Genomic DNA, 14872 nt, shown 5'->3' with positions numbered 1-14872 from the left:
ATTATTTATTTAGAATATTAGCCTGTGCTCTTATAATTTTAATTTTTATACCCTACACAACTATGTTGTCAGGGTATTATAGCTTTGTGCAGCCCCAAAAGTTTGTAACGCCGCGAAATATTGGTCCTAGACCCACCTTTAAGTATACCGATCGTCATATCTCGACTAGATGAGTCGATCTAGACATGTGTGTCCGTCCGTCTGTACATTATAATTTGTAAACACGATACAGGCCACAGTTATGGACCAATCTTCACGAAATTTTGCATGTAGGATGGGTTCTGGCCAATGAAGTCCCCTATTGTTTTTGGGAAAGATCGGTTAATATTTAGGGGATGAAATGGACCAAATACTAAATTTTTGTCGGTTTTTCTGGTCGCTCCAGAGGCCGCAATAATGGCTCGAACATCTTGAAATTTTACATGGAGAAGGGGATCGGGCCAAAGAATAAGCATGCATGTTTTGATAAAGATCGGTCAATATTTAGCGGGTCAAATGGACCCTGACTTTTGACAAAATTTGTATTCTATAGCGTATATATTTGTCCCTGATGGACATAGACCCGAGAAGTTGATAGTATATCCACGAGGAGTGGTTGACCTTTAAATTACTACCAATTATATTTTTGTATGTGCTCGGATGTGGGAGTTACACCCAAATATTTACATGTATCTCCGTATACGTATATTATTTAGTAACCCATTACCATACTGGAGGGCGGAAATATAGCGCTGATAGCTTCGAAATGCTCCATGAGGTTCCAGTTATGGTCAAGGACAACGCCTATAATTTTCGGTGATGATCAGATAATAATTTTGGAATGAAGTGGACCGAAAACTTAATTTTTTGTGTTATTTTCGTGTCGATTTATAGACCACAAAATAAAAGCCGAAGGAATCTGGACAATAGCTGTACTGAATACTCGAAATATTTGGAAAATATGTCAGTGTGAGGTGCTGTTTACCTCTAATCGGACAAGAAGGGGAAAATATCACGAAATATTGCCCAGGCTCGGAATAAACATCCGCAAAAAATTTGAGTTCCGTGGTAGTTGTGTAGGGTATCGTATGGTCGGCCCCGTCCGACTATACTGCTCCGCTCACTGGTTTATTATATCCTACTTTGAGTTCAAAATATACATTTTTTATTTTATTTAATCCTTTATGAAAAGAGCCCCCACATTATCAATTTATTCCACAAATTTAAACATTAATATATAAAAAATTCTTCTTTGCAATTTTTTATGTGGCATTCCTCCCATTCGCTGGTGGTTCCATCTCTTTGATGGTTCGTTCGTAATTGGGTTGACTGCTGGTTGCCGCGTTTTTGGTCTTCTTTTTTTTGCATTTCAATTCGATTCAATGCGGGTCTGTTGGCTGTTGCCGGTCATATGTTGTGCTCACAAAGAAAACATTAATTTTAAGTAACTCGTTTCATGTGTCGGTTGTTGCCAAACGAAAAGGTAGTCAAAGAATACGGCAAAAATGCATATGAATGATAAAGAGTGTAATGAATGTATGGAAATTGTGCTTCCTTTACATTTATGGATGTCATTGTTTAAGTCAAATTTTCCATAGAATTAAATGTTTAAAACTGTAATCAATTTTATATATGCAGATAAACTTCATACCATGAAGCTGTCATAGTGCACTTGAACCATTTTCTAAATTGCCCACACACACTGCCATTAGCCATCTCAAGATGCAGAAAATCTTACAAATGACATGCATTCGTAATATGCTGACAACTAACTGCAGTATCATCTATGGCATCCATTATAAATATCCTTAATTCTGCCCTCTGTCGTCTTTTCTCTTTCACACACTCTGTTTATCCCTCTGTCAGTGTAAATCACCCATAGAGACGTGTTAGTTATTAGATCAACATATAAGCTGCTTTTAGACCTCATCTCTCGGATCTTTCTATGAATACTTTACATTATTATTATCAGACAATAGAGAAGAAGGATATGCGGTAGTCTATTTGCATATTTATTCCGGTCGTGCATGACATAGAAGAGTTGACTCTTCGCTTTGACATGCAACATGAAATGGAATTTGCATGAAGGCAACCGAAAAGGAAATCCATACAAATGTGTTGGGGTTTTATGCAGTCAGATAAAGTTGAGGATATGATGAAGGCTAAGTGGGCAATAGACAGTGGGGATATATCATTGTGTATGATGGAAGGACATAGATAAAATGGAAGGACCATGAAAAAATATTATTTAGAAAACCCATGCCTAGGGAGGACTTTAATAAAATAATACTTATAAAATTAACGCTTAGGCAGGAACTTAAAAAATTCACGCTTCGGAAGGACACCTTGTATGACCCTTGACAAAATATTCTAAAATAATTCCACGCTTAAGATAGTCTTTGAAAAAATGAGAATGAGGATTCTCAAACAGAGCGTTCTCTAAAAGTACATAGGCTTGACGTTGTGGATGTTACAAAATTGGGGAAGAAGGGTTTTTTTGTTTAGTGGAGTGATACATGACTCCCTGGGGCAATATCCCAAGCAAAAAACTAAGAGAACTGATGAGGATTTGTGGCCGAAACTATGGTCTTCTCTGATTATCCCGAAATTAATCAATGTGACCATAACCTATTTTAAAAATAAAAATCGTGTGGTTTTAATTTTTTTTTAAACAATAAGAAAGGGATCAAGCTGGCTTACCTAAAAAAGTAAACACACACATCCCTATAAACAAATGCCACACTGAATCCAAAAAAATATTCTTAAATAATGCCACGCCTTTGAAAAAATATTGTTTAATAAAATCCACGCCTTTGAAAAAATATTGTTTAATAAAATCCAAAATCCACGCCTTTGAAAAATCCACGCCTTGTTTAATAAAATCCATTTGAAAAAATATTGTTTAATAAAATCCACGCCTTTGAAAAAATATTGTTTAATAAAATCCACGCCTTTGAAAAAATATTGTTTAATAAAATCCACGCCTTTGAAAAAATATTGTTTAATAAAATCCACGCCTTTGAAAAAATATTGTTTAATAAAATCCACGCCTTTGAAAAAATATTGTTTAATAAAATCCACGCCTTTGAAAAAATATTGTTTAATAAAATCCACGCCTTTGAAAAAATATTGTTTAATAAAATCCACGCCTTTGAAAAAATATTGTTTAATAAAATCCACGCCTTTGAAAAAATATTGTTTAATAAAATCCACGCCTTTGAAAAAATATTGTTTAATAAAATCCACGCCTTTGAAAAAATATTGTTTAATAAAATCCACGCCTTTGAAAAAATATTGTTTAATAAAATCCACGCCTTTGAAAAAATATTGTTTAATAAAATCCACGCCTTTGAAAAAATATTGTTTAATAAAATCCACGCCTTTGAAAAAATATTGTTTAATAAAATCCACGCCTTTGAAAAAATATTGTTTAATAAGTCCACGCCTTGAAAAAATATTGTTTAATAAAATCCACGCCTTTGAAAAAATATTGTTTAATAAAATCCACGCCTTTGAAAAAATATTGTTTAATAAAATCCACGCCTTTGAAAAAATATTGTTTAATAAAATCCACGCCTTTGAAAAAATATTGTTTAATAAAATCCACGCCTTTGAAAAAATATTGTTTAATAAAATCCACGCCTTTGAAAAAATATTGTTTAATAAAATCCACGCCTTTGAAAAAATATTGTTTAATAAAATCCACGCCTTTGAAAAAATATTGTTTAATAAAATCCACGCCTTTGAAAAAATATTGTTTAATAAAATCCACGCCTTGCAGGTTTGAAAAAATATTGTTTAATAAAATCCACGCCTTTGAAAAAATATTGTTTAATAAAATCCACGCCTTTGAAAAAATATTGTTTAATAAAATCCACGCCTTTGAAAAAATATTGTTTAATAAAATCCACGCCTTTGAAAAAATATTGTTTAATAAAATCCACGCCTTTGAAAAAATATTGTTTAATAAAATCCACGCCTTTGAAAAAATATTGTTTAATAAAATCCACGCCTTTGAAAAAATATTGTTTAATAAAATCCACGCCTTTGAAAAAATATTGTTTAATAAAATCCACGCCTTTGAAAAAATATTGTTTAATAAAATCCACGCCTTTGAAAAAATATTGTTTAATAAAATCCACGCCTTTGAAAAAATATTGTTTAATAAAATCCACGCCTTATGTTGTCCCTGAAAAAATATTCATTAAAAAACCCAAGCCTTATGTGGTGCCTACAAAAATATTCATTAAAAAATCTACGCCTAGCGTTGGTCCTTGAAAAAATATTCGTTAAAAAATCCACGTCTTATGTGGTCCCTGAAAAAGTATCCATTAAAAAATCCACGCCTTATGTGGTCCCTGAAAAAAAAAATCTTTAAAAATCTATGCCTTATGTGGTCCTTCAAAAACTATTCTTAAAAATACACGCCTCATATGGTTCCTGAAAAAAATATTCTGAAAAATATATTCTTTAAAAAAATTAATTAAAATCTCCATGAAGGCCCTTGAAAAAAAAAATCTTTTAAAAATCCACCCTTCACATAGTTCGTGAAAAAATATTCGTTAAAAAATCACGCCTTGTATGGCTCTTAAAAACATATTCTTTAAAAAAACACCAGTTATACGAAAATTTATTCTTTAAAAAATTCAAAATTAAATGGTCCCTTTCTTTTATTGTCTATAGGGTTTCTACTGTTCATAGAGTACATGAAGGCCTTCCTCGTCCTCCTAGCCCCTAAAGAAAATTTGGTGCTCCACAGTATTTTAAATTTATTGCAGCAACGTGCAAGTCTTTAAGTCTATGAATATTGCCAACTATTCTCTACTTTTCTCTTGGCAAACCGAAAACAACAAAAAAACTTTGTCTCATTCTTTAGTTTTCCTGTTTGAAGTTGTATTAAAACAAATTACCTTTAGTTAGGAGCAGCTACATTAGCAGGTAACAACAAAAACAGAAACTGAATAGACGTAAACGTAAAACCATATTTCCGTTTCAGTTTTCTCGCAACGGCATCCTTTAGAGTAAGTTTCAGCAGCAACAGGACGAATCTTTACACATTTTCTATGTTTCCGTTGTTTGTGTTGTTGTTGCTGCTGGGGTATTTGCATGTTCAACGCCATCCAAAACAGAAGCTGATGCCGATACTGTTGCCGAGGGTGATGAGGACGATGATGGCTCTGATGTTGTGCTGGTATTGGAAGCTTTACGTGCAGTTGTTGCATGTGTGCGCACAGCTGGTGTAGGAGGTTGTTGCTGCTGTTCTGAGAATGGCATTGCCGATGCTGGCGGTGCTATTGTTGGTGTTGGCGGTGGCAATGGTGAATCGGCAGCCCCACTGGTACTACCACCGCCAGTACTGCCACCAGCTGTTGCTGTTGTTGTATTGCGCGTAAGAAACCAACAATTCATCGGTGTCGGTTTACCTTTCATGACAACTGGTCCGCGATATTCCAAATTAAATGATTCATCCTGGTTGATCTCTTCGCAAAGTAATCTGAAAAATGTAATAAAAAAGGACGAGAAATGGAGAGACGAAAATGAGAAATACGTTAACTAAAGGTAGCGAGGTTGATGTTGTTTTTTTCGTAATGTTAAGAAATAAAATATATACGCAAAGTGAAAATAGTTCCATATAAAAAATAACAAAGGTAGCTGCTGCAATGCGTTAATAAAGAAGATTAGGGGTTTTCTTGAACAAAAGAACAGTGGCTTCGAAAGTTCCACAAAGAGGGGATGGACAAATATAATAGATCTAAAGGACCTTAAAAAGTATTATTTTAATTTTCCATGCCTTGGAAGGACCTTGAAAAAATATTAAAAATCCACGCCGTGGAAACACATTGATAAAATATTATTTAAACCAGTAAGGAAAGTAGTAAAGTGGGACCAGTAAGGAAAGTAGTAAAGTGGGACGGGGCCGACTATATGATACCCTTCACCACTATGGGTTTATTAAACAGGACCATTAACATGAAATTGGATGAACTAAAATATGTAATACTTATCGAAATGTGAATCGACTAAGATCAATCCATAGACATGTCATTCGTTTGTTACGTTATTCTATGCTAAATTTTGTACGATGTGCAAATTGCATGTCAATCTGAAAAACATTGGGAGTTTAATGCACCATTTACTTAAAATCGGACGAAAATATATATGGAAGCTATATCCAAATATGAACCGATTTCACAGGTTATGTTATACTAACTTCAGTACGTTTGGTTCCTATCAGCCATATACTGGTTCCTTAGTGCGTCAATTACTTCAGTACGCTATGCCAAATTTCGTACAATTCGAAAGATATATAGAGACTTTGGTGTACCATTTACCTTAAATCGGACGAAAATATATATGGGATCTATATCTAAATCTGGACCGATTTTCATGAAACTTGGCAGACATAACTCTAGACTCAATTCAGTACGCTACGCCAAATGTAGTGCAAATCGAAAGATATATAGGGCCTTTGGTGCACCATTTATATAAAATCGGAAGAAACTATATACGGGAGCTATATCTAAATCTGGACCGATTTTCCCGAAACTCACCACTCATCATTCTAGACTCAATTCAGTGCGCTATGTCAAATTTCGTGCAAATCGAAAGATATATAGCCACTTTGGTGCACCATTTACCTTAAATCGGACGAAAACATATGCACAAAGACATAATACCCTGTACCACAGTGTGGTGAAGGGTATATAAATCGCCTTGGAAAGACTTGAAGAAACATTATTTTAAAAATTTTAAATTATTTTAAAAATGTTATAAAATATACCGTGAAAATGGTATTTTAAAAATCCACACTTGGTACATCCTTTATAAAATATTATTTTAAATATTCACACTCCTGGAATAGGAAAAATTTGGAAAAAAAATATTAAAAAATGCACTCTTAGAAAGGATAGCCAAAAATATTATTTAAAACGGTTACGCTTAGAAAGGACCCTCTATTATCCTCTATTGATCATAGAGGTCTAGAGATCTAGAGGTCTTCTATCACCTATGGAGGACCTAAAGATCTTCTACTGTCTATATAGTATCTAGAAATCTTATTGTCCTAGGAGACCTATATGTCCCCTATTGTCCATATAATACCTAGAGGTCTTCTTTGTCATAAGAATACCTTGAACTGTCAATAGAAGAACCAGAGACCTAAAATAGCCTATATAAGCTCCAGATGTCTATTTGAAAGATCCACAAAACTTAAATTGACTCTAGAATATTTCAGGTCCTCTTTCGTTTTTCACTAAACTCCTAGAGCCCCATCATTACATCCACTGTTCGTAACTTAACACGCTTCATTTGCTTGTCAGTCATATTAATGCTACCCGGGACCTGCAGCAAGTAAAGTGCATTCATTTGTACCTGCATAGCGAAGCAATGAAAGAAAGACGGCATTCGTGTTTAAATGAACGACACAGAGATGGATGGCAACATCATCCATCTATCCCATCAGTCAGGCAGACAGTCAAGCCAACAGTCTGTCAATTGAAAGTAAGCCAATGAGAGTTGCATTTGTTGAATGACATGCTACACTCTTAGATACGCATATGCTCCCCTTCTCCAAGCTTTCATTCATTGACAGGAGTTGATGTTTCATAGAATGATTTTCTGTTTCTATCACTTTGCCATTCAATTTCAATTCAATTCTTTTGTAATTTATTGTGTTTGATGTGGCACAATTTCCACCGGCATTTCCAAAGTAATCACAGATAATGCGTAAAGTTCAATTGTAAATGTGTAATATAAATGAAAGCGATAGAATAACATCCTTTTTATTTTATCTGCCCGAGTAAAATAATACCAAATTGCACACAAACAAACAGAAGTCAGTGGTATACGTCGCTTTTTATTTCATTTGATTTAAAATGATGAATAGAAAGAAATTTAAAGCTTCTTATATTTCTGTTGAGTTTTTTTTTCTGCATATAGAGGAGCGAAGAAGGAGGAATTCAAACGGGTTCTATGTGTGACAAAAGAAAATGGATTGCATGATTTTAGGAGACAATACAATTATTTTTTACCGGACAATGACATATTTTCGGAATTAAAGCTAAGTTCCTAGTGTCCTTCTAATGCGACAACGACACGTGTAGTGTAACTCAATTCTGGACATCTTATCCATACGCAACATTTTATATCACGAGCATCTTATGTACGTGTGATAAAATGCTCCGTGGTTTGCTCTCATATTATGTTTACACGTGTAGATACTCAGAATCATTGTTTACTGTTTCTCAACAAAAGTGTAGACTAATGTCACGACAATTTATTTTAGTCCTTGCGCTATGCTTATATGCGAACATTGCAATGATTTAGCATCTTTGCAAAGGTAGAACGGTTAATAAACTGCTGATGTTTTGTATTGCATTGTGGTAATGACATGTGTGTAAATGGTGTAGTTAATAACATTTATCATCATACAAGTTATCCTTTAAATGTCCTGCAGGGGTTCAAAGGGTAAATGAGTTCAAATTTTTATGCATGTGCATCAGAAAAAACGGGCTGAACTTCTTATACCCTCCAAAACCAGGATGACATTCAAATTTTTTTTAATTTTTCAAGATTTTCAATGGGCTGGTAAATCAAAACCAATGCTTGTTAAGGTTTGTAACTTTGCACATATATATTTGAAGATTTAAAAGAGAGGAAAAATTATTTACAAAAAAATTTTGTAATTGTTTTGTTGTTGTTTTTGTAATTAAAGAGAAGTCCTTATTTTTGATGGCGAGAAACGTGTAAAAATTTGGAATCGATTGGGTTATTAGTTTTTGAGTTATCGTGCCCGCCATACACAAAAGAGAAAAACGCGTTTAAAGTTTGAGAAGCCCTTTAGCCGTAACTTGATGCTGACACAATAAATCGGCTATATCTTCAAGAGTTCTTGAGATTTTCACTTGAAATTTTGTAGGGACATTCTTGAATTAGTATAGATTCGAATTAAATCAAAAAAAATTGACCCCGAGAATGGGGGGGGTCCCCTTAAATCAGTTGGGATATAAGGCGATAATGTTATTGCCTTATGTGGTTGTACCATGCTATGAAAAAATAATGGTTCCAATTACAGATACTTAGGTTGGAAAATTGAAGCAGGAACTTCAATTTATATTAAAACATTAACCCACATTAAATAATTTCTGAAAATAATTTTTTTATTGGCCAGAAATTTAAATGCCAAATTGTTGTTTTAATACGGAAAATGGGCGGGGCCCATATGTGAGAGCTATATTAAAAAGAAAATTTTCTCAAAAACGTCATTTACCCTCTAATATCCCGTAATACCAAATTTAACTATAAAGTTAAATACTTTCCCCACTAATAAATATTTGTTTTTTTTTTTATAAAAACAACAAAATGGGATTAAGCTCGAATATTGCAATAATTAAAATATTGATGCTTAAGAAATATTGCGGAATTATTTTAAAAATATTATCTAAAAAATTAACGCCTAGGAAAATCCTTTAAAAATATTGTTTAAAAATTTCACAACTAGGAAGGACATTAAAAAACATTATTTAAAAATTCGACTCCTAGGAAATACCTTAAAAATATTATCTAAAAAATCCACTCCTAGAAGAACCTTAACAAATATTATTTAAAAATTTCACGCTTTAGAAGCACATTGAAAAAATATTCAAAACCAGTAAGGAAAGTAGTAAAGTCGGATGGGGCCGACTATATGATACCCTTCACCACTTTGGGCATATTCAACAGATGAATTCTATCAGACGTCGCATTTTTGAAGGACCAGTAAAATGAAATTGAATCCATAAACATGTCATTCTGCAACCAATACTAAATTTACTTAAAATCGGACGAAAATATATATAAAAGATATATCGAAATCTAAACCGATTTAATCGAAACTTGTCACAGATTAAGTTACACTAATTTCAGTATGTTTTGTGCATATAGGTTTTGAGTTCTTGGTGCATCATTTACTTAAAATATATATGGAAGCTCTATCTAAATTTGAACTGATTTCAACAAAACTTTTCACATGCTAGGTTGTATTAACTTCACTACGTTGGGCAAAATTTTGTGTCAATCGGCCTAACGTTGGGTCTTTGGTGTACCATTTACTTAAAATCGGACGAAACTATATATAGGAGTTATGTCTAAATTTAAACCGAAACTTAATACACATCATTGTATACTTAATTTAGTACGCTATGACAAATTTTGTGCAAATCGAAAGGTATATAGGGACTTTGGTTCACCATTTACCTTAAATCGGACAAAAATATATATGTGGGCTATATCTAAATCTGAACCGATTTTCAGGAAACTTAGCACACATCATACTAAACCTAATTAATTACGCTGTGCTAAATTTCGTGCAAATCAAATGATATATAGGGACTTTGGCGCATTATTGGCATTAAATCGGACGAAAATATATATGGGAGCTATATGTAAATCTGAACTGATTTCCACGAATCTTAGTACACATCATTCTAGGCTTAATTCAGTACGCTGTGCCAAATTTCGTGCAAATCGAATGTTATATAGGGACTTTGGTGCACTATTTACATAAAATCGGACTAAACTATATATTGGAGCTATATCTAAATCTAAACCGATCTTCACGAAACTCTACACACATTATTCCAGATTTAATTCAGTTTACTATGCCAAATTTCGTCTAAATCGAAAGATATAAAGGGACTTTGGTACACCATTTACATTAAATCGGGCGAAAATATATGTGGGAGTAATACCTAAATCTGAGCCGATTTTCACGAAACTTAACACACAACGTTCTATGGTTTATTCATTACGCTATGCCAAATTCCGTGCAAATCGAAGAATATATAGGGCCTTTGGTGCACCATTTACATAAAATAGGACGAAAATATATATGGAATCTATATCTAAAACTGAACCGATTTCCACGAAACTTAACACACATCGCTCTGGACTTCATTCAGTACACTATGCCAAATTTTGCGCCAATCCAAGGATATATAGGGGCTTTGGTGCACCATTTACATAAAATCGGACGAAAATATATATGGGAGCTATTTCTAATTCTGAACCGATTTTCACGAGTCTTAACACTAATCTTTCTAGACTTTATTCACTACGCTATGTCAAATTTCGAAGAATATAAAGCGATTTTGATGCACAATTTACCTGAAGTCGGACGAAAATATATATGGTAGATATTTCTAAATCTGAGACGAATTTAGTACGCCAAAATCCAAATTTCGTGCAAATCGAAAGGTATATAGGTACTTTGGTGCATCATTTAACTTAAATCGGACGAAAATATATTTAGGCGGTATATCTATATCTGAACCGATGTTGTCCAATTTCAACAGGGTTCGTCCTTGGGCCAAATAAATTAGCTGTACCAAATTTCATCCAATTCGAATCAAAAGTGCGACCTGTACTTTGTTTACAATTTAACATCTACGGACAGACAGACGAACGGACGGGCATACATAAATGGATTCAGAAAGTGATTCTATGCATGTTCTCAAAGGAACCATGTATCGATCTCGTTTCCTTTGCCTGTTACAAACATATGCACAAAGACAAAAGCTATTATTTAAAAAAAATCCACGCCTTGGAAGGACGTTGAAAAAATATTCTTTAAAAAATCCAGGCCTTGGGTTGGTCCTTGGAATAGTATTCTTTAAAAATCCACACCATGGGTTGGTCCTTGAAAAAATATTCTTTCCAATATCTTCTCCTTGTGTTGGTTCTTGAAAAAACGTTCTTTAAAAAATCCACACCTTTAAAGATATTGAAAAAAATATTTTTAAAAACCTACACCACGCCTTATGTTGTACATTGAATACGCATTGTTTTGACCCCTGAAAAAATATTCTCTAAAAAATCATCGCTTATATATATATATATTAATTCATGTTTATGAAGCAACTTGGAAAACTATTTTTTAATATATTTAAGATAACAATAGAATAAATAGAAAAACTTATTTACTTTTTCTCATTTTTTTAAAAAAGGAATATTATGCTGATAAAACTAACAATTCTTAATAACAAATTTTTCCTAAATAATGAACTGAATAAAATAAAATCCCTACCAACCAAATGCGATTTAAAATTCCCAAAATAGGTTCTCATAACAGTTTTGCGGATTATAATTCTAATGGTTCCACCAGTACCAAGCATATCAAATTTAGTAAAATGTAAACTATTTCACACACGTTTGTTACGAATTTTGTCCATTTTTTAAAAATTTTTTTTCCATAATAATATTTTACAGTCACTATAAAAATGCTGATAATTATTTGAAGCAGAAATTATTTATTTTATATATTGTTTGCTTTATAAATATGAAAAAAATTCTCGACACGTTTTTGTTATATAACAAACTGTTATACTTTTCTATATATAATATTTTCTTTCAATATTCTCCATTCAAACTATAGATACACACCTAAAGTTTAAAAGAACATTCGCGGCTAATCGATTTCATTTTCTCTCTACACGTCCACTGTACATTCGCGAAATCTCTCGAAATCGGCGCACACTGAACATACGCTGTGAGATAAGATAAATCCATACGTAGATATTTAAGAGAGTACACAAAAAGAAAACAAATAAATTCTCCCCCAAACATACACCAGCTGAGAATGACAGCAACAGAAAACAATTAACTGCACTTGTCAGAGTTCAGTTCAGTATTACTTGAATGAAATAAACAAACGGTTGTCAGTGGAAAAAATATACATTCAATAAAAATAAATACGAAAATACAAAAGAAAACAAGTTCGCGTAATTGGAAAAGAATGTAAACATAATAAAGGAATGTGTGTGCGTGTGTTTGAGTAAATATTTATTAATAAATAATTCCTATGTAACAAATGAAATGAAAGTCATTTTGTAAATGCGGGAAGTGTGTTGTGAAGTTCTCAAATTTGATCAGTATTGTGAAGATTTCTATATACATATATATTTGGAGTTAATTGTTTACAATTGCATGGAACTTTTTCTACCTCAGACGTAATATCTTATAACAAAATATTCTGGCTTCTATACATTATTTATACGTGCTGAAGCAAGCATTTTTCATAAATATGAACAACAAGAAGAAGCATCAACAATTTTGTTTTATTTTTTTATTTTGTTTACTACCCTCTACTTGTGCTCTACAATTTCTATACATTGTCGTGTTATTTTGTTATTTGCCCACCACCACCCTCTTTGTCATTGTTTACAATAAGAGCGCATGGTTATGCGCAGTGTTGCCATATTAATGTTATATGTTTGATAAAAAGAGTACTGGCATTAAGTATTACAGGGTGTATCAAAATTTAGCAAAAAATTTTAAATTTTCGGTATGAATGGCATATACAACAAGTTAAAAAAGTAGTTTTGTTCGGTCGGACGGAACTTGGCCTACCTTCCACCATGAGGTGGGACTTTAATATGCGGACTATGTCATCGTAACTTTTTTTTTGTATCTCCTAGCTTAATTTTATAACTAAATTTAATTCGAAAATTTTTATTTATGAATAAAATAATAAAGTTTTAAAACAGAATATAAAATATAGAAGAAAAAATCCGTCCGTCTTTTGACATTAGGATAAAGTTCTCAATATATAAGAAAGAGCTGGGATGGTTGGTATTGAAATGGGATATATCGGTCCACTTTATAATTAGGTAGCTCTCATAAAATGGTACCCCCAATATTCGTCTTTTCGAGGCTTTTGGAGACATTTTCAACCTAATTGTCTGCTTCTGGAGATTTATGCTCCCAATAAATAGAAAAATCTTCCTACTAAAAATAATCAATATTATTTTTTATGTCAGTTCCATGAAATATGAATGTGTTTTTCGCTAGAAACAAACGACTTAACATCTGAATTCACCGCACATATTCCTATTCGCAAAACTGAGGACTACGATAAATGAAATGCGTTTGCTAAGTTTGAGGAGATAAAAGAAGCAAGTGAGCAGAGCAGTATAGTCGAACGGGGTCTACCATATGATACCCAACAGAGCTACCACTGAGCTCCAAGTTTCTGCGGATTTATATTCTGAGTCTGGACATTATTTTGCGATACTTACACTCTCTTGACCGGTTGGAGGTCAACAGCTTCTCTACGCCACTTTTTCGAATTATGTTTTCCCGGAGTAAAAATTACATCCATAAAACATAATTCGTTTGACCCGCCAAATATAGACCCTTTATTATCAAGACAGCCATTCGAATATTTCATCTCTTAAATATTAACGAATCAGATCAGTCATTGGCCAGAATCGGTCCTACATGCAAAATTTCGTGAAGATTGATCCTTGACTGTGGCTTGTAGCGTGTTTACATATTATAATGGACATATAGACGGAGACACATGTCTAGATTGACCCAGCTAGTCGAGATATGACGATCGGTATACTAAAAGGTGGTCTAGGGCCAATATTTCGCGGCGTTACAGGCAAAGCTATATTACCCTTACAACGTAGTTATATAGGGTATAAAATGGAAACCGAAGCTGTTGGTTTCACTGCTGTTGAGTCGATCATCCCTTACCATGTATAATTGACACCCAGCTGAACTTCATCGTGAGACTGATAACTAGGGACAACATGTTCTCTTCCCAGGAGTAATCGCCAAAAATGCTAATACCCTTAATCTATATCTATTAATTGTAAATGCATTCATAATAAACTCCAGTAAATACTAATCAATTCGAGATGAATAACTACACAGATAAACTTTCAATATCTCGATTGCTTGGATATCAATGTGGAACTCCTTGGTTCGTAGCAGCCGTATATTTTGAACCTATAAAACACAAAAACTGAATTCTATCTACCGCGTAAACGATGGCGTAATTAAAATCGCCACCGTTTTTTCACAAGCACGACCCCATCTGTGGGTGCGGTGCCAAAACCCAGACGATCGACCA

General features: G+C 33.3%; 1 protein-coding gene across 1 annotated transcript; it reads right to left on the bottom strand.

Annotated features, from left to right (window-relative positions):
* Positions 1–5040: 5040 nt before the first annotated feature.
* Positions 5041–14496, bottom strand: LOC133328975 (mucin-7-like). Its single transcript, XM_061537479.1, has 2 exons — positions 14420–14496; positions 5041–5473 (listed from the first exon to the last, which is right to left on the bottom strand). Exons 1-2 carry the CDS (start codon positions 14494–14496, stop codon positions 5041–5043), a joined length of 510 nt encoding a protein of 169 aa, XP_061393463.1.
* Positions 14497–14872: the final 376 nt, after the last annotated feature.

The sequence above is a fragment of the Musca vetustissima genome, unplaced genomic scaffold (assembly GCF_032173495.1).
Source record: "Musca vetustissima isolate MV318-11 ecotype Yass unplaced genomic scaffold, APGP_CSIRO_Mvet_v1 utg16177, whole genome shotgun sequence".
NCBI classification, from domain to species: Eukaryota; Metazoa; Arthropoda; class Insecta; order Diptera; family Muscidae; genus Musca; species Musca vetustissima.
This window is presented reverse-complemented; position numbering and strand designations above follow the sequence as displayed.

Bases quoted from the DNA above. Each gene is read 5' to 3' on its own strand.
- LOC133328975 (XM_061537479.1), bottom strand. From the start codon at position 14,496: ATGGTAAGGGATGATCGACTCAACAGCAGTGAAACCAACAGCTTCGGT. The intron at 5,474-14,419 runs GTAAGGGTAATA...TACATTTTTCAG, and splicing joins ATACCCTATATAACTACGTT to ATTACTTTGCGAAGAGATCA.